At 41.6% G+C, this 27,606-nt stretch overlaps 1 protein-coding gene across 2 annotated transcripts; it reads left to right on the plus strand.

The window, feature by feature from the left end:
- The first annotated feature begins 259 nt into the window (after window positions 1-259).
- Window positions 260-27,009, plus strand: CBX6 (chromobox 6). Of its 2 annotated transcripts, none has more exons than XM_044441137.1 (5): window positions 260-548; window positions 715-758; window positions 1,022-1,087; window positions 1,245-1,311; window positions 15,455-27,009. In XM_044441137.1, exons 1-5 carry the CDS (start codon window positions 480-482, stop codon window positions 16,412-16,414), a joined length of 1,206 nt encoding a protein of 401 aa, XP_044297072.1. In that variant the 5' UTR covers window positions 260-479; the 3' UTR covers window positions 16,415-27,009. The 2 variants fall into 2 exon arrangements, with proteins under 2 accessions (XP_044297072.1, XP_044297073.1); XM_044441138.1 differs by having other exon boundaries at window positions 15,509-27,009.
- The last annotated feature ends 597 nt before the right edge of the window (window positions 27,010-27,606 follow it).

Consider the following 27,606-nt stretch of genomic DNA (forward strand, 5'->3'; position numbering starts at 1 on the left):
TCGGAGGAGGGCCGCCGCGGCTAGTCCACGCTGTACTTTCCCATCCTCGCTCCCCGCACGTCCACCGGCCCCCTCATGCTTCCAAACTTACCCGCGCGGCCTCTTTAAGAGCCTGCGCCTGCGCTGTCTGGCTTTCTTCTCTAGGTCTAAAAACAACGGGTCGCGCAAAGCGGGAGGAGGGGTTTGGGGGGGGGAGAGGGGCTCGCTCGCGTCACGTTCCTTCGTAGAGCGCGCGGTGGCGCGTGCCCGCTTGCCCGCGAGCGCGCGTGCGCGTTCACGGCCTGAAAACCAGCCCCTCGAGCCGCTGTCGCGGGAACGGCAGAGCTGCCCGCCCGCCTCAGCCAGCCAGCCAGCCAGTCAGTCAGTCAGGCAGCCCTGAGGAGGGAGGAAGGGAAGGCGAGGGAGCGGGCGGGATTATTATGGGCTGTGGGTGCCGCCGCCGTCGCCGCCGCTGCTGCTGCTGCTGAGGCTGAGCAAAGATGGAGCTCTCTGCAGTGGGCGAGCGGGTCTTCGCGGCCGAATCCATCATCAAGCGGCGGATCCGAAAGGTGAGCGGCGGGCCAGCAAGGAGGCCTTGGCTGGGGTTGGCTGCCATTGCCACCTCTCTAACCTGCTCCCGTCTCTACCTCTCCCCCTCCCCGTTTTGCCTTTCTTGCTCCCTTCTCTTCCCTCGCCCACCCTCACTCCTCTCCGTCAATTCCCCGTATTTTGCAGGGACGCATCGAATACCTGGTGAAATGGAAAGGCTGGGCCATCAAGTGAGTTCCTTGGCGTCTCTCGTTCTTCGTCTGCATGCATGAAGCCCGTTCCCGCCTCCTGGGCCTCTTGCTGGGCTAATATTATGCGTCCCTTCTCTGGTTGCACAGACACACGGTGGCGTTCTCTCTGTGTCTCCTGCCTTTCCTTCTGACCAACCCCCACCACAGCTCCCCAACATGCACTTAAAATCTGCCCCCCCCCCCGCCTAATACACTTCTTTTGCTTGTGACTATTAACTGTTCCGGTCTGCACACCTCTGCAGGTACAGCACTTGGGAACCTGAAGAGAACATCCTGGATTCCCGTCTGATTGCAGCCTTCGAGCAAAAGTAAGTTGTAAGTTCGATTCTGACAGGAGGGGGGGAGTGAGGAAGTACTGCAGTGTCATTTGCAGCTGTTGAGAAGTTAAAATACCTTTTTTAAATTTAAAAGAAGTTGTTGCCTTCTTTTAAAAGCATTTAATTTCCTCCCTCTCCCTCCACTCAGGGAACGTGAACGTGAGCTGTATGGACCGAAGAAGAGAGGACCGAAGCCTAAAACTTTTCTGCTGAAGGTAACTCATTTTAATAATTTTGTTGTAATCAAACTGTTTTAGGGTACCATGAACCGACAACTTTAAAGTGATTAAACATCCACTTACTTTTCTAAAGCAAAATAAAATTAAAAAGTGGCAATGGTGAATTAGGGAAATGAAGGAATCATAGGCAGTTTGTGATGTATAACCAACGAATGCTTTACATTATTGAAAGAGCATGAGTTTGTTGTCGGTGTCTCTGTTGACTTCATTGTCACTGAATGTACTCTCTAGAGACAGAATTTCAGGTAATACATCTATCTGAAGACCTGTATATTTGTCCAGTGTTGTGGTCAATATGTTTATTACCACTTGACAAATAGACCTTTGTTCATTGAAAATCAAGCACCTTAGCATTGAAAATAATAAAGCTGCTAGTGTTCTAAACTTTGTTGGTTCCTGGACCTGAAAAAGTGGGTTTACCTAGCAAAGCAACAATTGTCATATTCTGTCTGAAAGTTCAAAATTCTCCAAAGATCGATCGTACCACATTTTTAAACAGGTGTGTGAAGGCTTCAGTATTCTAGAACTTGAAGGGAACTTTGAAGATAGAGTATGCAAACTACTAGTATTTAAAATCTTATTGATTTGTGCTCAAAGTATATTGAAGAATAAGAATGTATCTGTGTCCATATGAAATGACTGAGGGAAGAAATGTTGATCTTAAACATAACATCTGAAGATTTATTATACCTTGATTGCCCTCTTACATATCCCCCCCAAAAAAACCATTTTAGACTAAATAGTTCAATGTAATTCTTGTTTGCGACTACTAATATTGCAGCACCAAGAGCAACTGGGGAGGATTCTATCTTAGTTTTGGCTGTTAAAAAAGTGACAGGTGTGTGTACACTCCCCTAGTCTTTCTGGGATACTGCTTGGTGTATGAGAGGCAGAGTGGGATTTGGTTCTTGTTCTCATTAGTGTTACTTTCAGATGTTTTAATATCAGAAGCTGTTGTTCATGTGAATTCTGAAATTCAGAAGTAGGAAAACTCTGATTACCTAATAACTTGATGCTTGGACCTAGAAGCTTAAGGAACATTTCAGCATGCTTCTCAGTGAAAGGTGTAGTGTGTTATTCATTATTTGCAAAGACGCTCATTTCTAAAATTTGACTTGCATGTATGAAGTACCTGATCTGCTAAATCTTGGAAGCTCAGCAGGGCCAGGACTGCTTGAAAAGTGGATGGGTGACTTAAATGTTGTGAACCACCCAGAAAGCTTCAGCTTTGGGTTGTATAGAAATATTAATAATAACAATAATAATGGTGATCTAATTATTGGTTTTACTTGGAAACTAGCTGGATGTTTTCACAAACTCTTGATGGTAATGATTCAGAAATTCCTGGCCTTTGATGTAAAGTAGGAATAGGGACTTTAGTATATCTTGGGGGACCACTTAGTACTTCATGCAGTATTGTTGTGAGCCGTCCCGAGGCTTCGGCGAATGGGGCGGCATAAAAATGTTTTAATAAATAAATAAAATGCAGGGCTTTGGGGATCAGAGCTGTGGTTGCTGAAATAGATTCCTTCAAAACTCCATAAAAGTTGGCTCCAAGTAGTAGTAAAAGTTAATTCATAGTTATGGACCTGTACTCAGGGATGGTAGTACATTCAAATATGCATACAAAATAAAATAGGAAGTAAATCTTTAAACAGTGACCCACATTACTTACAAGTTGAAAACGTTTTCTTAGTAAGTGAAGCTGTGGGCAAACATTATCATACTATGATTGAATCTGGATAAATCTGATTTTGACTAAATGAAATTGCACTGATGGCAGGATTCTGTCCATGGACCATTCCTGTATTAAATAATATTGTACCCCCTACATGCCATGGTTGGATCAGATCACAGTTTTGTAAGATTTCTGTAGGAAAATTGTCTTGCATATTATAGAAAAGAATTCCAAATGAAAGTGTAGAGGTTTAGTACACATGTTTATAGAGATTTTAGAGGAAGATATACTATTTGCAGTCTAAATTAGTTATAGCATGCCATCCCTTACAGATTCTAACCTGAAGAAAATTAGATGCACAGACTGAATAGATTTCTCTGCAGTATGAAAAACTGAGCTGAATCTATGCCAGACTTTCAGCCTGACTTTATTACCATTTCAATTACAATCCAAGAAACATTTGGGTTCCTTGAGAAAGCAGATACATAAATACTTTGGACACATGTATATATATATTTATTCTTTGTCCCCATCTGTTCTCTGGGCACAAAATACAGGGTCACTTTGCTATGTTATGGTGCCGTACTTGTGCATTCCTTCTTTGTACTGAAAAACTCCTTTGCGTATAAAGTATGTGAGTCTGGAACATCATATAAATAATAAATGAGAAGGTGGGTGGATATGAGCCATAAAGCTTTAATCAGGTGGTCAGCAGCAAGCAACAGTTTTTGAACTCGCTTGGGAATTTCCTATTCACAGCTTGCAAGCTCTAGCTTGTGGTCTACAGAAAAATAAGGGGAGTAACTGCATGTCTTGACAAGTGATACTTCCTCCTTCACTTAAAATCAATCTTACTTTTCATCTTCCAAAATTCCATAATTAAATTACAATTTTGGGGTCCTGCTGTAGCAGTTTTATTCACAAGTGGACAGGGAATAATTCTGAGGTGAGAGGACCCCTACTCTGGTACTTTCAAGCTGGTAGAAACCCCAAAAGGGGGGACTTGAGGATTTTAACTTTTTTTTTTCGGAAAAAGCTATGCAGTCCCACTTTATTAACAAGAATAATATCCTTCCCTTATTAATACTGGTGTATTGCAATATCTCCCATTAAGTAGTGGGTTTTCCAGTAAATATTGAATTGGAAATCAGCATTTGGACATTTTCAGTTTGTGTGGGAAACTGTTTTGATACGTCTAGATGTTTTGACCAACAATTCTTGTCATCCTTTAACATTAGTTATGCTGCTTAGAGCTGATGGGAGCTCTAAACCAAAGCATCTGAAGGGCCATGAGCTGCCCATCCTTGTTCAAGAGAGATCACATTTATCATGTTATTTTACTTGCATATAGTAAATAACACTTTAAAAGAATCCCATCTTAATTCTTCGCTTAAAAGGGTATTTGTAAGTGGCATACTTTAATTTTCATCAATCAGCTTATGAAAATTTCTGCAGAATTTAAGTAGTAGAACAATTCTCATGCTTCACATCACTACCATTATGTATTATCACTGTAAACTTGTTCTTGTACTGTAGATAGGAAGTGATGAATATATTAATATTATGTTAACATATACTGCATCTTTTTTGAAACGAACCTTGAAGCAGTTCACAAAAGAATAATAAACCAAAAAGAGTGTGTACAGGCAGACATATTCACAGTGGTATAATCAGGCTGGTTCAAAGATAGTTCATGGCTGGGGGAAAGCCAAAGCAAACAGGTAAGTTTTCAATAAATGCCTAAGATGCTGGAGTTGAGGCCTGACATACCTTGGAAGGAAGATCATTCCACAAGGAAGGTACCACTATCGTCATCAGACAAAAATCCATAGGTCATGGCAGACAATAGGGCCTTCTCTTGAGAATGCAGTTACCTGCTACGGTGGTACAAAGGGAGATGTTGGGGTAACTTTGCCCTGATTTGAATAGGGCTTTGTTTACTAATGCCAGGATGTTAAATCCTGCTTGTGAGCAGACTTATAGCCAGCATAGATCCTTTAATATTAGCATAATATGTGGTGCACAGTGGGACACCACAGTCAATAATATAGTTTTCGCATTCTGCAGCTTCTGAACCAGCTTTATGGGCAGCCCCACATAGAATGTACAACAGTGGCCTAGTCTTGAGTTACCAATGCATGGATCTCAATGGCTAGGGTATCCACATCCAGGAATAAGTGTACTATACTAGCCTAAACTTGCATAGGCAGTCCTGGCTGTCAAGGTCACTTGAGCTCTAGGGACAGCAGTGGATAAGGGTGGAGCTTCTTACTTCAGGGGGAGTACAGCCCCATCCAGAGCTGATAATTTCCCTAATTCCTGGACTGGGAACTACTCACAATGCTTGTAACTTATGAGATTCAGATTCAGCTTACCAGATGCCATCCAGTCCACCACTGCATTCAAACCGTGATTTAAGTTGTGATTTCTCCTGATTCAGATATAAGGGGAAAATAGACTTCAGTATCATCAGAATACTGATAGCGCTCAGTCACTGCTGGGGGATCAACCCAGTCATTAGAAGCTTCATGTAAACAGCATTTGAGCTTCCTGCAGGAAAACTGACGGAGGCTGGCATACAGTCCCCCATAACTGTTTTCAGGAATTCGCCCTGCAGATAGTAGCAGAGCCACCACAGAATCATGCTGGCAGTTCATAGAAGTGATCCAGGAGGATGCCATGATCAGTGGTTTCAAAAGTTCCTGTGAGATAAAGTAATAGTAGCAGCCACTCTCCTTGCGTCCCAAAAAAGAATACCCCAGCGCAACCAAGGTTGAATCTGTTCCAGTCAGGGCAGAACCCATGCTAGAATGAGTCTAGACCAGTGATGGTGAACCTTTTAGAGACCAAGTGCCCAAACTGCAACCCAAAACCCACTTATTTGTCACAAAGTGCCAACACTGCAATAAAACCTGAATACTGAGGTTTTCATTTAGAAAAAGCAACTCACAGCCAGTCCAAGCAACTATATATATAAATCCTTGGCAGCACACTGACTGGCCATGCAAAAGCTCGGACAAGTTGTGGCTAATGAGTTGCAGCTTGTGATGTCATTGCCTGGCACTGCTACTCCTTTATGAGCTTGCGCATGGCCCCTGCGTGCACTGTTATCTGTTGCTCGGCTGCTGGGGCGATGCTGGGACGACAGCTCACGTGCCGACAGAGAGGGCTCTGCTTGCCCGCTGTGGCACGTGTGCCATAGGTTCGCCATCACTGGTGTAGACAATCAGTGCCCTTTAGGAATGTGTATAGCCGATTTTTTTTTTTTTTTTTGGTATTTTGACTGATTTTTTGAGGGGGGGTGATCTGAGTTTGAAAAGCCATTTTTAAAGTTCAGTAAAGAATACATACTCAGACACTCACACCTTTGTGGTACATTGTTTATTTTGGATAAATTTTCTGAAATTGGGTCTCCTGATCACATACATTGGGGCAGTCTACTTACTGAATGAATATCTTTGGAACTTTGTTCTCTGTTATCTTATTTTGTGGGGCTACTTTTAGCATATAGGCCTTTATCAAGTGTGTTGTTAGTAATCTGGGGTTGTAAAATTAAACACTGGAGGAATCAGAGTATTTGGAAATGAGTAGGGTGTTGAGGTGCACAGAAAGTAGGGATCCATAAGACAATATGTTTCTGGTGGGGTTGTCTGTTTTGAGATCTTGTTGCTTGACTGGATAATTGCTCTTTAGCCTAACAGAATGCTATGAAAAATTAGAAACTGGACAGCCATCTGAGTGGGATGGTGTAACTTGGTGTCCTGAAACAGCAGGGGGCTGGACCCAATGGCCTTCATGACCCCTTCCAATTCTTCTATTCTATGATTCTGGGATTAATTTAATTTGTTCTTAAAGTTTTACATGAGAAAGTATTTTCTTCTGTACTTGTAGCTTTAGGAACAAGTAGGTAGGAAGAGTGTGATTTGCTTGCAGTTCTTAATGTGGGCACCAGATGGTGGGAAAAGCTCATTGAGCATAACTGAGCTAAAAAAAAAAATGGTGGTAGATCACCAGTTGCTGTTGCAAGAATTGGATAAAAATATCCTGGCTTCATTGACATAATAAACAATTGGCCTGTTTAATTAGGCAGAATGTAATGTATTCAATATCTACTATAGGTGTTATTCAGTGGGGGTATTCATTTTAAATTAAAAGGAGGATATTTGTATGCTCAAATAAGTAAAACTCAAAAATATAATTTATGACTTATATTTTAATCTACCAATAATATGGATTTAAACTATACTGTCATAGAATAGCGATGTTTGAAGAAGAATTGGAAAATTTATTAACCATTTGAATATTTACAAAAATAGGCATTTCAAGGTGTAACGGTGCAGTTGATCTTCTATTATCCCTGTGTTAGAAAGGACAAGTGGAATATTATGAGAAAAAGTATTTGTGACTTTGTGGGTTAGATTCAAACTTTATTCCTTCAGCAGGGGCAGTGTTTGAGTAGAGTTCTCTCCATAACTCTTCTTCTGCTGGAAGGTGAGGTTTGGGGAGAGACTCTTTCCTGATTTTCTTGTCCTTCAACTTGGTTTCCCCAAGCCTATGGAATAGACTTTTGATAGGGGAAGAGGATTGCACCAGGAAATCAATGAAGATAATCTCTTGATTCTCACAAGGAAAATTCCTGTGCTTGGCAAGAAGCCTCACACAGACTGAAGGAGCTCTTTTTTCTGTGGGATTTGATGCCGCTTCCAACTCATTAGGGCGTATTCACATATATTGCAAACCCATGACAGAAAGGTACCTGTGTAGCCCTGACCTCATGTGCTATCCCTCCTTTCCATGCAGCGAGGAGGAAGAATAAACCAGAACTCAGTTTCACTTTAGCAGAAACTTATCATTATGTCTGAACCAGAGAAACTTTAGTCATATAATAAACAAGCCAACAACAAACCTGAGCTTGTTTTGTTGGCTTGTTTAACAAAGTAGTTTGTTTTAAAATTTCTGATTCATTTATAATGTTAATGGAAAATTAGATAAAGCAAAGCTGAATTCTGGCTTATATAAAACCCAGAAACATGTTGTTAGTTGCAAAGTCGTGTCCGACCCCTCGCGACCCCATGGACAACATTTCTCCAGGCCTTCCTGTCCTCTACCATCCCCCGGAGTCCACCTAAGCTCACTTCAACTGCTTCAGTGACTCCATCTAGCCACCTCATTCTCTGCTGTCCCCTTCTTCTTTTGCCATCTATTGTTTCCAGCATTAGACTCTTCTCCAGTGAGTCCTTCCTTCTCATTAGGTGGCCAAAGTATTTGAGTTTCATCTTCAGGATCTGGCCTTCTAAAGAGCAGTCAGGATTGATCTCCTCTAGGACTGACTGGTTTGATCACCTTGCAGTCCAAAGGACTTGCATGAGTCTCCTCCAGCACCACAATTCAGAGGCCTCAGTTCTTTGGCGCTCAGCCTTCCTTATGGTCCAACTTTCACAGCCATACATTGCAACTGGGAAAACCATAGCCTTGACTATACACACTTTTGTTGGCAGGGTGATGTCTCTGCTTTTTAATATGCTGTCTAGATTTGCCATAGCTTTCCTCCCCAGGAGCAAGAGTCTTTTACGTTCTTGGCTGCAGTCCCCATCTGTGGTGATCTTGGAGCCCAGGAAAATAAAATCTGTCATTACCTCCATTTCTTCCCCATCTATTTGCCAGGAAGCGATAGGACTGGATGCCATGACCTTAGTTTTCTTAATGTTGAGTTTCAAGCCAACTTTTGTGCTCTCCTCCTTCACCCGCATCAAGAGGCTCTTAAGTTCCTCTTCACTTTCTGCCAAGAGAGTGGTCTCATCTGCATATCTTAGGTTGTTGATATTTCTCCCAGCAATCTTAACTCCAACTTGTGCTTCATGTAGCCCCGCCTTTCTCTTGATGTGCTCTGCATGTAAGTTAAATAGGCAGGGCAACAGTATACAGCCTTGCCGAAATCCTTTCTCAATTTTGAACCAATCAGTGGTTCCGTGTCCAATTCTCACTGTTGCTTCTTGACCCGCATATGGGTTTCTCAAGAGACAAATAAGATGGTCTGGTGCTCCCATCTCTTTCAGAACTTGCCACAATTTGTTGTGATCCACACAATCAAAGGCTTTAGCATAGTCAATGAAGCAGAAGTAGATGTTTTTCTGGAACTCCCTAGCTTTCTCCATGATCCAGCGTATGTTGGCAATTTGATCTCTAGTTCCTCTGCCTCTTCGAAATCCTGCCTGTACTTCTGGTAGCTCTCAGTCCACATACTGCTGGAGCCTAGTTTGTAGGATTTTGAGCATCACTTTGCTAGCATGTGAAATGAGTGCAATGGTGCAGTAGTTTGAACATTCTTTGGCATTGCCCCTCTTTGGGATGGGAATGTAAACTGACCTTTTCCAATCCTGTGGCCACTGTTGAGTTTTCCAAATTTGCTGACATATCGAGTGTAGCACTTTTACTGCATCGTCCTTTAGTATTTTGAATAGCCCAGTTGGAATACTGTCACCTCCACTAGCTTTGTTGCTGCTCAGACTTCCTAAGGCCCATTTGACTTCGCACTCCAGGATGTCTGGCTCGAGGTCAGTGACCACCCCATCGTGGTTATTAGGGACGTTAAGCTCTTTCTTGTATAGTTCTTCTGTATAATCTTGCCACCTCTCTTCTTAATCTCTTCTGCCTCTGTTAGGTCCCTGCCATTTTGGTCCTTTATCATGCCCATCTTTGCATAAAATGTTCCCCCTTCATATCTCCAATTTTCTTGAAGAGATCTCTGGTCCTCCCTATTCTATTGTTTTCTTCTGTATCTTTGCACTGTTCATTTAAGAAGGCATTCTTATCTCTTCTAGCTATTCTCTGGAATTCTGCGTTCAGTTGGGTGTATCTTTCTCTTTCTCCCTTGCCTTTCACTTCCCTTCTTTCCTCAGCTATTTGTAAAGCTTCCTCAGACAGCCATTTTGCTTTCTTGCATTTCTTTTTCTTTGGGACAGTTTTAATTGCTACCTCTTGTACAGTGTTGTGAATCTCCGTCCATAGTTCTTCAGGCACTCTGTCTATCAGATCTAATTCCTGAAATCTATTTGTCACCTCTACTGTATATTCATCAGGGATCTGATTTAGGTCATACCTGAGTGGCCTAGTGCTTTTCCCTACTTTCTTCAATTTAAGCCTAAATTTTGCAACGAGAAGCTAATGATCTGAGCCACAGCCAGCTCCTGGTCTTGTTTTTACTGACTGTATAGAGCTTCTCCATCTTTGGCTGCAGAGCACATGGTCAGTCTTATTTCTGTGTTGACCGTCAGGTGATGTCCATGTGTAGAGTCATCTCTTGTGTTGTTGGAAAAGAGTGTTTGCTATGACCATTGTATTCTCTTGACAAAATTCTACCAGCCTGTGCCCTGCTTCATTTTGTACTCCAAGGCCAAACTTGCCTGTTGTTCCAGTTATCTTTTGGCTTCCTACTTTAGCATTCCAATCCCCCATGATGATAAGGACATTATTTTTGGGTGTTAATTCTAGAAGGTGTTGTCACCTAGCCTTCATAGAACTGGTCAACTTCAGCCTCTTCAGCACCAGTGGTTGGGGCATAGACTTGGGCTACTGTGATGTTGAATGGTTTGCCTTGGATTCGAACTGAGATCATTCTGTCATTTTGGAGATTTATTTATTTAAAACATTTCTATGCCGCCCCCATCGCAACAAAGCCTCGGGAGCGGCTCACAAAGAATACATAAAAACATACATAAATAATAATAATATAGCAATTAAAAAAAACATGTAAAAAACCCCGGTGCATTCTCGGCTAAAAGATTGTATCCCAGTACTGCTTTTCCTACTCTTTTATTGACTATGAAGGCTACTCCATGTATTCGGATGGATTCTTGCCCGCAGTAGTATACCTGATGGTCATCTGAATTAAATTCACCCATTCCTGTCCATTTTAGTTCACTGATTCCTAAGATGTCGATGTTCAGTCTTGTCATCTCTTGTTTGACCACATCCAACTTGCCTTGATTCATGGATCTTACCTTCCAAGTTCTTATGGAATATAGATCTTTACAGCATCGGACTCTCCTTTCACCACTAGATACATCTGCAACTGAGTGTCCTTTCAGCTTTGACTCAGTCGCTTCATTCTTTCTGGCGCTACTAGTACTAGGCCTACGCTCTTCCCCAGTAGTATATTGGACGTCTTCCAACCTGAGGGGCTCATCTTCCAGCGTCATATCTTTTTGCCTTTTGGTACTGTCCATGGGGTTTTCATGGCAAAGATACTGGAGTGGGTTGCCATTTCCTTCTCAGTGGATCACATTTTGTCAGAGCTCTCTGCTATGACCTGTCCGTCTTGGGTGGCCCTGCATGGCATAGCTCATAGCTTCATTGAGCTGCGCAGGCCCCTTTGCCACGACAAGGCAGTGATCCCAGAAACATAGACCTTAACAAAATCTTGCAAAAATCCTGGGAGTGGAGTAACTATGCAGCCCATCATATGATTAATGTTTAAAAATAAAAACCAATATTTCCCTCAAAAAACTGTGTAGGCAAATGTCCAAAGTGCATGGGCGGTGGCTCTGAAATAAAGTTTATTGGGGGGGGGGGTAGCAATCTCTCTTACACATAGATAAATCCCAAAAGTAAACTGATTTAGCTAGTTGCATGTTCTTGGATTCCAGGGCATATGTAGAATTCGTTGCAGAGTGAAAAAGAGCATATTGGCCTTGATTTTGGTATTTGGAAGGATTTCAAACTTAGTTCAGTTAAAGTTGGCCCCAAAGTTATCTTGGCCAATCACGCTGTAGCTTCCATTTCTGATGTCAGAAGACTAGTGAGCAAATCAGAAAATTACTTAGTGGTTAGGCTCAGCTATGTAGGAACTCTAAATGTACATCTCAAAAGTCCACAGCTGGTTTGAACCTGTCGACACCTTATATAAAAAACGCTTACTGGTTTTGGGTATGTGTGGGGAAAGAAATTCAAATTGCTCAGTGGCATCTAACTTAACAGACACTCTAAGGGGCACTGTTGAGTTACTTCTGAATATTTCATTTCTTAACTTTATAAATACTGAAGGCAGAGATAGGGGATGGGTATCTGAATTGAAGAGAGATGCAGGTGGCGCAGTGGTTTAAACTGTTATGCTGCTGGACTGGTTGATTGAAAGGGTGACTGTTCGAATCTGCACGACGGGGTGAGCTCCTGTACTCTGTCCCAGCTCCTGCCAACCTAGCAGTTTGAAAGCATACAAATGCAAGTAGATTAATAGGTACCACTTCAGTGGGAAGGTAACAGCATTTTGTGCACTTCAGTGTTTAGTGATGCTGGCCACAGGATCAAGGAAACTGTCTGCGAACAAACGCTGGCTCTCTCGGCTAGGAAACAGATGAGCACCACCCCCAAGAGTCAGACATGACTGGACTTTAATGTCATGGGGAAACCTTTACCTTTTACCTTTAAGGGCCCATAATCTGGCCTTCTGACTGCTAGAATAACTATTTTCAACAAGACTATGCCAAGTTCTCACTGAAAGGCAAACCAGCTGTTAATTTCTGTGATTCTTTTTCCTCCCTACTGTTTTTTTAAAGCAGCCTAAGGGGCTGCAAACAAGAGTGAAAGAGCAACTGAATAAAGTACCTGCCTAATATTCTTCCACTCATAAAGGCAACAGTAGCAAATCAAGCAGCAAGAAAGGAAAAGGTTAAACAGTCTACTCCCCCCCTTTCATTTTTCAATTACTGCTCAAGACAACTTTAACAATATAAAGTAAGTGGAGAGGGGAAGAAGCACGTGCACTTGCATGTCTTGTAATTTGGCTAATCTAGAGTTGTTCTCCCTGATACCAGGTTTTCTGTGGAGAGAGAATTTTCCATATGGAGAGATATTCAGTTACATGAGACCCATGAAATGGTACACTCAAATATAGGTTTAGTACTATGGTGAATATTCAGTATTCAGCCTGAGTGATAAACGCATTACTTCCTACGTTCTATTTAATCTTCTTAGCAATATGAGAGATCAGTTCATACAAGTTGGCTAAAGTCTAATGTTTAAAAAAATGAAGAAAAAACTTGGTATTTGCCCAGAGGGAATGCTTCAAAAATAGACAGATGTAATAACAGAACGATTTCAAAATATATTTAATGCTAATTTTTTTGGATTCCACTGTCATCAGTAGCTATGATGTTAAATGGATACCAAAGAGTAGTATTAGTTTGGAATATGAGGAGAAGAAATTCCTCACAACTTGCTTTTTTAAGAGTAGTATAAAGCTTATGAATTATTATCTAAGTTAAGGCCATATGAAGAGTTCTATATTTGTAGATCCAGAAATGTTCCTTTCTCTCAAGCATGTCAGTGTCCTTTGTTTATTTAATTATAAGTCTGAGAGACTGACAGTGAACTGTGGTAGCTGCTTTTGTCATCCTAAATATTCAAGCCACAAGACTGTCAAGTACAAACTGGGAATTAACAAGCCTTGAAGAACCTATGGCCTTTCTTAGGGTTATGCAAGGGCTCTTTAACCCTCACATAACCTATGGTTCTTGGGTTTGGATGACATGACAAGCCACAGCTTGAATATTCAAACTGGTCACCAATATGTTCTGCAATCCACCATAGCTTAAATAAATAACCCACAGTAGGTTGTTTGATCATGTAACCTGGCCTGATGAATCGGTGGGTTAAAATGTCTTGCACCAGGCATCTCCTTTTTTTAGTAAGAATTTCAATCTGAGGTTCAGAATCTTATTCTGAAGCCTGTTGTAGTTTGTCTTACATATTGCATGTGACATTCTTTTTTCCTATGTTCAGTTAAATTATGTTAGGAAATGTGCATGTTACTGATTGTCAAATGAAATTTGTTTTGTAGCTGACTGTGCTCTAAAAAGCCGTTTCTTGAAGTAAGCGAAGGTAATGCAATGGGCTGGTTTATATTGGTGTGATCTTGGGTTGCAAATACCTTGATTAAATGTTGGTTACTTCTAACTTTCATTCCACTACACTCTGCTAAATGAATGGTCTCAACATTAACTATCTGGCTGCAAGGTTAATGAATGGGCATAACTTAGAATAGCACTTTCCTAAGTTTTTAAAAATGTTTTAAGTAGTCCCAGTATTCTAAGTATAACATAACTTTGAGAGGCTGGGTTTGTACTACATAACAAGTCATGGTGCTGTTTTAAAACCATTATTGGTCTGTTGTATTGTCCAAATCACAACTTAATATTTCAGCCTGTTATATTGGGTCTTTAGACACAACAGACAGAAGTGACATTTATTCTATGGTTTGTTTGGTGTTTTTTTTTTTGGTACCATGATGGCTTGTTACATTACCAGAAATCTGGAAAACACAAAACATTGTGGTGTTTGGGGTATAAAGGCTGGAACCAGAGAACTGCTTGGCAAGAACAGCCCATTACTGTTCTTGCTGAGCAGCTAGCCAGAGAGCATCACTGACAGCTGCCAGAAGCATCCCTGCTCTGCCTGCCTCCTGCCCTAAAAATCTTCTTTGAGGCAGGATTGGTTGACCTGCTGGGTGGTGCTGCAAAAACAAGCGGCACTAGCTGCTTCCCCTACCATCCTCCCGCACACTTGAGTGGAAAGGGTGAGAATTAGCTGGGTGATGGTGCTCATGTCGGGGTAACACTGTTCAGCTGATTCCTCTGCTGCTGCTCCCCATGCACACCTGAGGGGAGCCTCTCACAAGGATGGGAATCAGCTCGGTAGCAATGCCTGGTTAGGGGCAGTGCTGCCCAGCCAATTTTCATCCCTCTCTCTCATGTGTATGGGAGGCTGGGAAATCAGTTTAACAGTGCAACATCCACCTGCGTACTGCTATCCAAGCTGATTTCTGCCCTCTTTTGCCTGAGCATAAATTAGGCAGCCTCTCCTTCTGTTCCAGCAGTTCCCACTGGAGCTGACAGCAAGAGTGCCTGATGTGTATCCTTGTCCTTTCTGCTGTACTTCAGGGCATGAGCCCTGATGGCACAACAGAGACTGCTTTCTAGCCACAGTGAACCAAAGCTGGCTTGTGTTTGTGGCTGTCCAAGAGGGGAGCCTTAGTCTTTCCCACAGTGTCCCCTGGGATACCACTTGGAGGACCGAGAGAAAAGAGACGGGAGGGATGAAGATTATTACCATGAGGTTGATTATCATTCTGGCACATTGAGGTAAAAAACCCACAAACTGGTAACCACAGCAAGTTGCTTGTCATGATGTGAGAACCCAGCAAGAGACTACAAAGGTACTATAGATCCTGACAGGGCTTTCTCTGCTCACAGGCAATATCATTTACAGGCAAGATTAAACTTGAGCAAAACACTCAATTCATTTAGAAACATGCTGAATTTGAATTTCAGGCTTATGCAGAGCTTAGACTCTGCTTCCTCTAAACGTTCTTTGCATAACCATAGTTTATAGCTTAGTATATTCCAATCTAACTCAATTTTTTCCACTTTCCCCCTCCCACTGCAGGCTCGGGCCCAGGCGGAGGCCCTACACATTGGGGATGTACATTTTTCTGTCAAGCCTGGTTCTAGCACATCTTCACCTAAACTTCACTCGAGTGCTGCTGTGCATCGGCTCAAGAAGGACATCCGGCGATGCCACCGTATGTCTCGGCGCCCTTTGCCCCGCCCAGATCCCCAGAATAGTGGAGTAGGTGGGGGCACTGGCATCCGCCCTCCGGTATCTCCCTTTTCAGAGACCGTCCGTATCATCAACCGCAAGGTGAAGCCTCGTGAGCCTAAGCGCAGCCGCATCATTCTCAACCTGAAGGTCATTGATAAAGGTGGAAAAGCTGGTGGGGGAGGAAGCTTGGCACGGCCCAAGATTCCTTCGCGCAACCGTGTAATTGGCAAGAGCAAGAAGTTCAGTGAGAGCATGCTTCGCAATCAGATCCGTCACATGAAATTTGGAGGCTTTCCTCTGTACAACAAGTCATCTACTCCATCTCCATCCTTGGAGGGCAAGACAGAGGCAGGAGGCTCTCAAGGTGCCTCATGTGGCCTCATGGGCTCTGCTGCCTATGATGCCCGCAGTTCCAGCTCCTCTGACTGCCCATCACCAGCTCCACACTCCTCATCTGATCCTGATGATTCTCCACCAAAGCTGCTTCCTGAGACATTAAGTCCTGCCATTCCTGACTGGCGTGAGTCAGAGGTCCTTGATCTGTCAATTCCACCTGAGTCAGCAGCCACCAGCAAACGGTCTCCTTCTAGAGGAGGCAGTGGGGGTCAGATGCCATCATCTCCATCCTCTTCTGATCCAGAGCAGGAGGCTGGTGATTGGCGCCCTGAAATGTCCCCTTGCTCTAACGTGGTGGTCACTGATGTCACCAGCAACCTCCTGACAGTCACCATCAAAGAATTCTGCAATGCAGAGGATTTTGAGAAGGTGGCAGCAGCTGGAGGTGGTGGTGGAGGCAGTAAATGAAAGGCTGAATTCCTCTTTCATTGGGGTTGTGGGAGGGGGATGGGACAGGGAGGCTGTACTGCAAGAACATGCATGGTGTGAATGCCTGTTTTTTCCTTTCCTCCTCATCCATTCTTTCTCTTTTTGCTTGGAAGTTAAAGTGGTGTTAGAGGGGAATAGATGTATTTGAAATTCCCAAATATCACAGCTGCTAGGGTTTACAACGGGATATGTTTCCCCTTTTGTCTTCAAGGATTATGATGCACTGATTTGGAGGTTGGCAAATAAGAACTTGAGTGGATGTTTAAATGAGGGTTTATTTTTTTCCCTCCATTCTCTTTAATGAAAAATGAGATCCTTTGGCCAAATACAAAGATGAGCTTGTACCCCAGGTTTTCAATTTTGTGCAGCTCTATCCATGTCACATTTCTCCTATATCTGTGGCTTGGGTAAGATGGCTCATATTGACCATGCCCTAGGAAGAATAAACATTTATGCAGAAGGGAGGGGCCGCTACCAAAGTTTTAGGTGGATGTGTGTGTCTTAAACTTTCAGTGTGCTCCTTCACATTCTTCCTTTTTGTGTATATTAGAGGTGCTAACTTGGTTCATGTGACCATTTCCAGGGGGGAGGGGGGAGCCATGTTAGTCTGTTGCAGCAAAAGCATTTCAAAGACATACACATTTATTATGGCATATGCTTTGTGGGCTGTAGTGCACTAAAGCAGTTGATTAGGTGTTAAGGTGTCACAGGGGTCTCAGTAATTTTGGGAGCCTTTGTAGTCAGCCTGGGTGTATTCCCCTCGCATCCCCCTCCCATCTGCTTTGAACTATTTCTCTGTCTAGTGTACACTGCATGGTTTTTGGTCAAGCCAGAGCTGCTTCAGACTTATTAAGTCACCAGTTTTGTCCTGTCTTGTCTGCTGCTCTTCCTTCCCTTTCCTTATATCTGAGGCATCTGAGTCCCACTTCTGAAACCTACTAACTGTAAAAAAAAAGAAAAAAAAAGAGAGGAACTCCATGTCTGCCTAGTATGGGAGAGATGGAAATGTTGTGCAGTGGTATGAAACCCACCAATCTTATTTTGATTTGGTAAATATAATTCAATTATCCTTCCAAAAGGTAAAAAGTATTTGCTACTTATGTTTTTCCTCATCTACATTCAAGTGAGATGGGAGAATGTTCCCATCTTCAGTTCCCAGGGTCTCAGTCTGCCTCTACTGTTGCCAACCAAAGGTGCTAAGAACCTATTGTAAATTCTTCTGTGTTTCTTAGCTCTTGGTATGTATGTGTGGCATGCATTTGCAGTGTATGTTTGCCTCTCCTTCCTATCTACCTGTCCACAACACTTTGTTTTTTATGAATTCATTCTGATGAAACCTTAATACCTTGTCTTGAAAGCTAGTAAAAATGTGGCTGCTTTTGCTATCTTCCCACCACTGCCCATAAGCTAATAATAACTATGAACTAATATAATGATGTCCAAGAGTCATTGCAGAGATAAAGTCATTTCTGCAACCTCCTGTTTCATGGTTTTTCTGTCAATTTATGTTCCACAACTTCCCTTCTCCTCCTTATGTGCCTCTGTTTTGTTTCCAGTGGCGCGCACGTGTGTGTAGTGTTGCCTGTCATACTATTGGTAAACTTTGTTACACTGTGGAGAGAAGGGATGTTTTTGAGTTGATGATCTTTTAAGGGCTTGTCTGCATGCAATGCTGTCATTGAAATAACTAAATCCAGTACTTAATGGCATCTCTCTTCCCTGTATTCCTGTGTTAAGCTTTCTACTTCCAAGGGCTTGCTTAGTGTGCTCTTTCATTTTATTTTTGTTTTTTAAGTTGAATTATTTATCATTTCATGTAAGTATTGCAACTATTGTGATTTTTGCTTGATTGACAGGTTTTTAACAAGTGGGGTGCTTTGACCTCTTCAGTATTTTACATTAGGAAAGATTTCCTCTTCTTTCTCTCCTAACCCTTCTGTCTTTGAAAGCTGCTCCACCTTTCTTCATCAGCTTCATCCACTTGGCTACATCTGTGCTTTAGAAGAAACTAGGCACAGGTTTTATTGCCAGATAGAGAATTGAAAGGTGATGCGTAGTGATCCCTTATTAATAAGCTTATATGAGTGTCTATAGATAGGGATGCCTACCAAAAACAAAATGTATACTGTTAAACAATGTGATTGTCTGTGACAGTTTGAGTGTAGTTAATAGTTAAGACATATGATTCAAAATGTTGCTGTCCTTTTTCTTACCATGCAACATCTTTTGTGTCTTTTAAAAACTATTTCAAAACCAGAGAAATTTACACAGGGTGCAAGGTTATGTACTTCTGCACTTCTTCCACTTATATACAAATTCAAGGCTTTCTTCAATTCCACAGGTGCATATTTTGAAACAGCTGTTTGTTGCTTTCATGGGTTCAGTGAAACAGGCTATATCATTGCTTTGCCTCAAAAGAAGTGGGAGGCTTTTTCATGGGAGTTTATTTTAATGGCTGTAGCTTCAAATGTGGGTGGGCTGGGCTGGGCTGGGCTGAGGGTAAAGATGTATAATGGTGGGTAAGCAGGGAGACTTGTATTAAAGAAAAGACTTTAAAGGAGAAAAATAGAATTATTTTATGAAGCTGCAAGAGAGGAATTATTATACTGGATGGGTGCATACTAGTCAATCATGTTTTGAGATTGCTTGGTATGTTTGTGTGGTGTTTTGTTTTGAAATTTGTCTAATATTTGAAGAGGTAGATGGAAAATATAAAGGGAATTTTAATAGGAAATTCTTCAGATATTTTAGCACATGTTCTCTTGGCTGATTTCCTCCATCCCCCTTCCTCAAGTCTCTTGCCACTTTGGCTTCTGTGGGTGTCCATAGAGTAGGTCTTTTGCCTTCCTTACATATTTTGTAAAACTGTTGCCCTTTAGAAGCTGACTTCTAAATGTACCTTTCAAGGGCATCAGGCTGATTGTTTTTGTTCATCCTGTCAGTGTTGTAAAAAGGATAGAGCAGAGCACTAGCAGAGTTCATCCTTAAAAGAGAGATGGTATAGTGAAAATAGTGCAGGATAAGGAAGAAGTGGCTTCACATGGTATGGCAAAGACAATTTCCCATTTGTCCCTCATGACCACTTTAACAAGAGGGTGGGGCACACATTTTGGAGGGATGTTCAGGAGGTGCATTTGGCTAAAAGCACTGGGTATGTGTTGATTGTGTGTCTTCAGACTTGTGGTTTCCTCTACGTATTAGTGTTTCCTAGTATTATACATGATAAATGAACAGGAAAGCATCTTTCCCATAATATGTGAAGCAGCCTCTGTGTGAAAGAGGACTGTCCATCTGCTAGTAGAAGCCTTAGCCTTTTAGGACTCAAATCACAATGCTTGAATTAAAAATGGTTACGCACATAGTAACTCCTGCATTGCCATGGTGACACTACAGGAAATGCATCAAAATGTCTGTAACTTCAGGCATTCAGTGCAATTGTGGCTGATGAGCTGCCATCATTTCTGATCCTTCTTGCCCACCTGTTTGTAGCAGCTAGTGGAATTTGTTGGTAGTTCCTGCCTGGCTCATAGCTGTCATGTGCTGATTCAACTACAGCTGAGATTTCTGTCAAGAAGCACCCTAAAGGGTTTTCCCTGAGGTGAAGGCAAGTTAAGAGCTATTCCCTGGCAGGTTGATATTGAGGAGCCAGTTGAGTAGAGCAGAGCCTGGTGCTGTGCCGATAGTGGCTGCATTTTCTGTATCCTTGTTACCAGGTGACTGTGTCATAATGATCAGGCTACAGATGTGGGCTTGAATAAATTATTCTGCAGTTATGGGATACTTGAGTCTGCATAGCATCAGGAGCCACTCTGATCACAAATAAAAGTCTGCTATTTTGACTGTGAGTTCAGCTGTTTTGCAATTTACAGCCCCAGCCCCTAATTAACTTTGCTGGAAGTTCGTTACTGTGAGGGTTGTATCAGCCTGGCAGCTCATTTGCTCCAAAAGACTTGAACATTTTCCTTTCTCCAGGGGTATTATTACTCTTGAGGGGAAGGATTGGTGTGTGCTGTGCTGAAATGCAAGGTTGGTTCTTTTTGCTTTAGAATTTTCCCATTTGGCCTACACATTCCAAAAGCAAATTGTGCTGATCTTTCCTGTTAAGTGGCAACCATGGCCCCTACCACAGTACAGCCACTAGAGGGTGACAGAGAGCTATCATAATTTAGTGACTTGCGCTATGGCAGGTTTTCTTGAATTTCTATAAATATTTCTGCTTGTGATAGAGGATTAGAGACATTCTGTACACACACTTTGTTCAAAGATGGCATACGAATTGTGTGTGGGGAAACCAGGGGAATAGTCTTTGTCTGTGCCATGTTTGTTGTCCTTCGTTTTTAGAGAAGAGAGTTTGATGAAAGGGGGGAGGGGGAAGAAAAGCCTAGTTTTGCAAAAAAAAAGAAAAGAAAAAAAGAAAAAAAGGAAAAGTTTTTTGTAAAAAAAAGTAATGAGATTTTTACTGACAGAGGAGGATAGAGAATTTAAAACTATTAAATGCAGTGATTGCACAAACTGTAGTGATATTAGCTGGTCCTTAAAGAGAGTATTTTTAGTATTAGTGTGTGATAGGGAGGGTGGTATTCAGATCATTCAAACTGGGTAAGCAAAGAGTGTGAGAAGAGCAGCCATTTCAGAGCAGAGGAAGCAAATCTGTATCTTAGAAAAATGTATTTTTCTTCTCTCTGCTACCCTTAACTTGAGAGGTGAGGGAGAATGCCTGCCTGCCCTCCCTCCCTAGATACAATAGAGCCAGAGTTTAGCCTCATTCTGTCAAAGCTTTGTCAGATGGGTTATATGGCATTTTATTATTAACTTGCTAGTGCAGGTTAAGAGTGTGGACATCATGATAACCTCTGAGGTGAGACCTACTGAATTATATGGAACATGTTGCTGCTTTGTGGCTGTTCAGTAAGATCTAGGATCTCTGACAAGCAAGAAGCATGTGTTAGGCAGCTATGGAGCAAAGAAGCTAGAAAGTGCTTTTATTCATCAACAGGTCAGTTTCAGTGCTTACTTGGATCAGCATTCAAAAAATGCCTTTAACCAAACTCACTCTACATCCTCCACATCCATGTATCAGCCTTTCTAGGTCAGGAGAAAAGATAAGGCTTTTCCAAAGATAGCAAACATTCAATTAAAACTAGTAGTTTGGCCTGCAGTTGTTGCTTTCCTTCTTGCCCCAGAGAGATGCAGGAGAAAGCAGCAAGGGAGACCTTCCAGATTAATGTGTTAGAGGAAGGGTTCTTGTTTTCTTCATGCATGAAAAAGAGCATGTGGCCTGAGACAGCTGGTGTAAATACTGCCCAAAGTTACCTATGTGTGCTGATTAGAAGCAAATAGCTTAATGTTCTTTCTCCTGATTCAAACAAGCTTAACATGAGCAAGTAAGAGTTTGCTTATTACTTGCGCCTATGCCATCTGGGAAATGTCCCCATTTCATTTTGAGATGATGTCTTCAACCTTATCAGGAAATCCCTGTAATCCAGATGTGTTGAATGCTTTGCAAGCTATTTGGGTGCAGCTCAAACAATTTCCTGATGTTTATAGAGTTCAGATTGGAGCAAGGGGGATGAAGGACAGCAGTTGTTAATGGAGCAAGAAAGTACCCTACTCCTCTGTATGCAGTATTCTTTAGTTTCTGTGGAAATAACTTTCTGGAATGCAAAATTGCATCTTTGCTTCCATGTTCTTAATTGTTTACTGCTAGCAGCAAGGCAGAGGTGAAAGGGCAATTCAACATTAGGGAGGAATATTAAATTTATCTCCAAGAAAGCAAAGCCCTTACTAGAGGAATGTTCAGGTTTGGGCAGAGTTTGCTTTTTTATCTGTTTACTATTAGGGGAACTCTTTTTTCTCATCTATTCTTTATTCATTGAACTATGATATCCTCATTCAGTGGTACTTCCAGCCTGTGTTCCTTTGTGTGCCCACCTGTATTTTATAAATGACTGTTGATAGCTATGCTAATATCTACAGGGAGTGGGCAGTATACAAGTACAACAAACCAGATTTGTGATTTTGGGTACAGTTGCTCAAATACTACGCCTCTCATCTCTGAAAAAGAATTTGCATTTCTTGCTCAATAAATTAGACCTCTAGAGACGAAGAAAGGGTGTCCTGTCTGTAATCCTACCTCCATTATAAAATGAGTGTTATCTGAGCTGAATATCCTAGTCAACAAGGACCCATTTTTGGCCTTTTGTGTTTTGCAGAGGATCAGTTGCTTTGCAACATTCTCTGCATTTCACCTCCTATGTGGCTTGTGGCTGTATGAGCAATCAACTCTTTGGGCAGCTGAGATGGAAGAGGAAAGTAAATAGGATAAGTGCCAGATACTGTCTCTGCTGAAGAATTGTTGGGAGGTATCCCTTGAACCTAGCAGGTATAGAATTCCTTTTAGGGCTTTAGTAAGGGACGGTAATAGACCTGGAATGGATTTACTATTAAGTGCTCAAGCCCCTCTGTATGAGCCTTCATGTTGCTATTGTCTGTTCCCTCCCTGCCTCTGGTCCTGAGGCCTTGCACTGTTTTGTCTGGTGCATCCTGTGCTCCAGTGTTGCTTGCTTTGCTGCTTTTTTTCCCTGTCCACTTATGGTGCAAGGGTAGGATCTTACTTTCTTTTTATTATACGTATATGAACTTTGTGTGTATATTTTATATGTATAAATAACTTGCCACTGTGCTTTGTGTTAAACAAAGACAGCATTGGCCAGTAGCAGGACCATAATGCTGAGAATTAGGAAAGCCTGAATGTTGAGATCCACAGGCCACTTAGTTTCTTTTTGGAAATTTCCTGTTCCCCAGCTAAAACAGGGAGGAAGTGGTGGTGATGCAGAGTGGGGAGGCTGCTGTTGTAAAGCTGTTTTCAGGGTTTGGGAGCAGCCTTGACTATATTCTCTCCTAATACGTTCCCAGTAGATATGCTAGTTTTTAACTAGTTCAGGTTTTGAGAACCCACAGAAATCACGCTTGGAGTTGATGTATCCTCCTTCCCCATGTGATTGGTTCTCCAAGTTGATGCAAGAAGAACAGCCCTGACTTACTTTCAGTCTCCTCCCCTACTCTCTGTCCTGACCCACTTCATAGTTCCACCGCTTTTATTGGCATAGAGATGATTGTCCAGATTCCTTCCACGTGGTTAAGTGCATGACCTAAGAACAGCATATGAAGCACCTTATATTTTTCTTGGTCCCTCCAGCCCTGTATTTGCTATTCTTTGGCTTTGAGAGACATATCTTTCCCATCCTTAATAGGAGATGCTAGGGAATGAGTCTGGGCCCTTTTGACCTGTAAAAGATGTGGTTTGTTTTACCACTGAGCTGTGATCCCTTCCCAAAGTAATTTTTCTGCCCTTAACCATGTTCTGAATGATTAGTTGCCTTATCAGTTTCCTTTCTATTTCACTTGAGAGAGTCAACCAAAGGATTTTCCAAGAAACTGAGAAGGGGTAGGTATGAAACTGATGTACATGTATGTATTCAGACATGGCATCATTACAGATTGAAGGACCAGGGCTATATAGATTCTGTAAGGGTAGAATTTTAATATAGGTTTTTGAATTTAGCATAAGACTGTATTCTTTCTCTTTTTGAACATTGGATTCCAACCTTATGGCTGCACTGTTGCTCTTTCAGCTCCCAGTGGCAAACAAAAGTAGAATAAAATATACCAAGTAAGTAAATTATGCAAATGTATTTAACTTGCATAACTTAGGCATACTGCAACTTTTGATGAGGGCAAAGTCTAGATGACCTTTTTGTAGAGTTATTTATATATGAATATTCTTAGAACCACAAAACATGTTCTGTCTTCATTAAAATTTAATTTGTGTCAAGGAAAAGGAACTTCTTAATGAAAGTGATGTGATCTCAGGGCTGCTTCATTACATGAGACCTTACAAAGTTAGGCCAATAGTTATTTGCATGAGGGGTGCAAAACCTCAGGAGTGGGAGTAAAAATCCCACGTGATCACACTCCTTCCCCCAGCTCCATCCTTTTCTTTCCAACCACCAATTGCTTGGTGGTCTTCCATATTTTGTGGAACATTATCCTCTATTAAGAAATGTTGAAATGCCTTTCCTAAGGCTTAGTTACTTGCAGTAAGAGCTTTATGCTTCACTGTGCTGGTATTTTTACCCCATTCCTTTTTCCTTCAGTGTTACCCATAGCTGAAATGTGGCCCCTGAAACTTTCTCCCAGACAGAATTTGGACCTTGGGCTTAAAGGGGTTCTCCATCCTAATCCATATCATATTGCTACCTCCATTGTTGGCTCTTGTTGCATGCTACATGTATAAATAGCACAGAATCTAAAGATTACACTAATTGATTACTCCTTGGGTTGACCGCCCTCATGCCCCACTATAGCAAGAATTTACAGGGACTAGAGAGCTCAGGTTGGTCCCTCTGGTTTGTTAGAATTCTAGGATTTATTTGGTTATGTTGTCTATTCCTTAAATACCAGGTGGGTGGAAAGAAAAATGTATACATTGTCTAAGGCTCCCAAGAGTTCTTTTCTTTACAAGGAAGGGGCACGGCCAAGAAGTGCTTAGACCTTGGTGACTCCCTGTCAATCTAATATATTCCCTAAGGGATGCGCCATATCTGGCATCAACCCAGAAGCAATGCAGATAGCGTTTGAACAGTCATCACATTCTTTGCTTGCAAGAGTGAAAGAAAGCTATAGTGCTGTTTTACTTGCTTAGTAAAATGGTAAAGGCAGCCGAAATGGAGAAAAGAGGAGCATGATATTCTTAACCAGAAAATAGGTATGTGTAGCACTAAATGGATAAGCAGAGCAACAGAATAGAGGACTACAAAGGAGTATAGAGAGTTGGCTACAGATATAAGCTGAAGGTCCTTTCCTCTAATGGAAGGCAGATCCTGTATCCAACCCAAGAAATGAAAGAACTGTCTTGTTTGCAATAGGTAGTAAAAGATATTTTACAGATTAACTTAAATGTAACATTCTGAAAACCCACACTTGTTTTGCAGAGCACTTAAAAATGTTAGAAGCACATGCTTTAAGTAACATTTCAGCACTCATATTGGAGCCTTGAGTATGAAGTATCTTGCAATTTTAAATGGGGTCTCCTCTCATATTTTCTGCTGGACCCCATATTCAGTGTATATCCCAGGCTCTTAGAAAACCAGCTTTTCGTGCTGTTTTCAGCCACAAGAATGATGTGCAGGAATTGACCTGTCATTAAAGAGCATAGCAGGAGTCTTTCGATTGCCATGTCTTGGAAAGAGTTATATGAAGTCAACACTTTTTTTTAACATTCTTGATCATTGGAACACCATGGGGAAACTCCAGTGTTGGAAATACAGTACCCAGTCATGTTGCTGTTGGACTGTTCCATTGAACCAAGCAAATAAGCACCAGTTCTACTGCTGCTTGTAGGTTTCATGTGTGACCAGTGGTAGTTTGTCCTGTAGTGTTCAATAGACACTTCTCTGTGGCAAGGTAGCTATTCTTCTTAAGCTGGCAGTAATGAGGTCATTTTAATTCTGAAGATATCTTTTCTTTGTAAGACCTGAAATGCAAATAATGGGAAAAATCAGTGAGCTGTAAAGGGAGGGTGGCAAAATATGTGAATGTATTGTGGGATGAATGGTACAGAGCCAAGTGGTTATCAGAAAGTAGGAACTTCTTAAGGACATCAAATTTGCTTCATGATAGTTACTGCTGCCACCCTGGCATAAATAATTCCAGCAGTGGTTTTACTGTAATTCTGATGCCTCCCCCGCCCCCCCCAAAAAATATCCAAACCACTTGATATTCTATGTAGTTGTCCTTCTGTCACTTGTCTTGAAGAAGAACCTTTCACTTTCACATAGAAAATTGCAAGATTGTACAGAATTGGTGCTTGCTCCCTTTTTGCATTCAACCTTGCATTTGCCAATGCCAGGCCTCAACCTTGCCAAATCTGATGCTGATTCATGATATGATCACACAGAAGATTAGTGAAGTTGAGACCCTTGTATGATATAAGGGAGTTCTGTGTGATACTAGCACTCACTCTGGCCTTACAGAACTTCAGAATATGAGTGCTTCATTGAAAGCCTGTGCTTTTAACTTTTGCAAAGTTGAGGCTTTATGCTAAATTTGTGAAAGGGTGAGCCGAAGTTGTTGAGTTCTTGCCTCTTGGCATACAAAATAGGCTTTAAAAACCAATTGCTAAATATATATCTGGTAACTTTTTTATTTTGAAAAAATGCATTTAATGAGACAATTGTGCACGAATGAAGTGTTATCTATTATTATTTTTGTCTTATAAGTCTTCATTATTAAATATAGTGTTTGCATTTGCTTGGTTGCTTTTAAAATCCAGTTCTCAGCTGGCTAAACTGTCTAGGGTGGATGTGTGGGAAGCATAGTGGGTTGAGTGATTGAATTGCCCTTCCCACTGGCACTTCCATCAGAAAAGTGGCTTGCTCCAGGTTTTGCAGGGGGTTCTGCTAATTACTCTTGTATTCTTGTACATTTTGTTCTTTCTGCTGCTCTTGAATATTGTATCAATGCCAGAAATGGGGAAGTAAAAAATGAACCCCAATAAATTGTTACATTCCAAATCTTCTCGCATTCACTGTTCATTTCTGTCTTGCCTTCTAACTTGTAGGACTGCTAATGATCAAATAAAATCACTAGTGACAAATGTGGAGTTACTCTACCTTGGAATAGGCTGCATTTCTTGATTTTACTCTGGTTGTTCATTACAGGACTTAAGCTGCAGCATGCCTGTGCACTGATATGCATACACAGTTCTAGCAGATGTGAATACCTTATTCACTTAAATGGCAAGTCCTTTTCCATTTTTTAAAATGGAGAACTGCAACTTTTATCTGCAAGTCTTACTCTTCTCAGAGCAGTACCGGCACCCTGCCATTTGCTGCCAATTTATGCAGTGCCTCACTGTAGAACTAAATTCCAGAAACATCAAGGAATCGTGATGGGCAAAGTGAAAAAAATACAAACACATTTTTCCTTGGAGTGATTTCCTTCCTGTAGCTATTATGAGATGCCACACATTTTTTCATCTGTTCTTGGCAATAGTTCTTAAGTTCCATTTGTGCCATCTGAGAGGCTTGTACTCCAGAACATTTTGTTTGACTGCAAATTCAGATGGTCTGGATCTGTGGAAGTCTAGCTCCTATTTTATATTGGGAGGA

Source organism: Varanus komodoensis, unplaced genomic scaffold (genome assembly GCF_004798865.1).
Source record: "Varanus komodoensis strain SLA01 unplaced genomic scaffold, ASM479886v1 scaffold39, whole genome shotgun sequence".
In the NCBI taxonomy this organism is placed as follows: domain Eukaryota; kingdom Metazoa; phylum Chordata; class Lepidosauria; order Squamata; family Varanidae; genus Varanus; species Varanus komodoensis.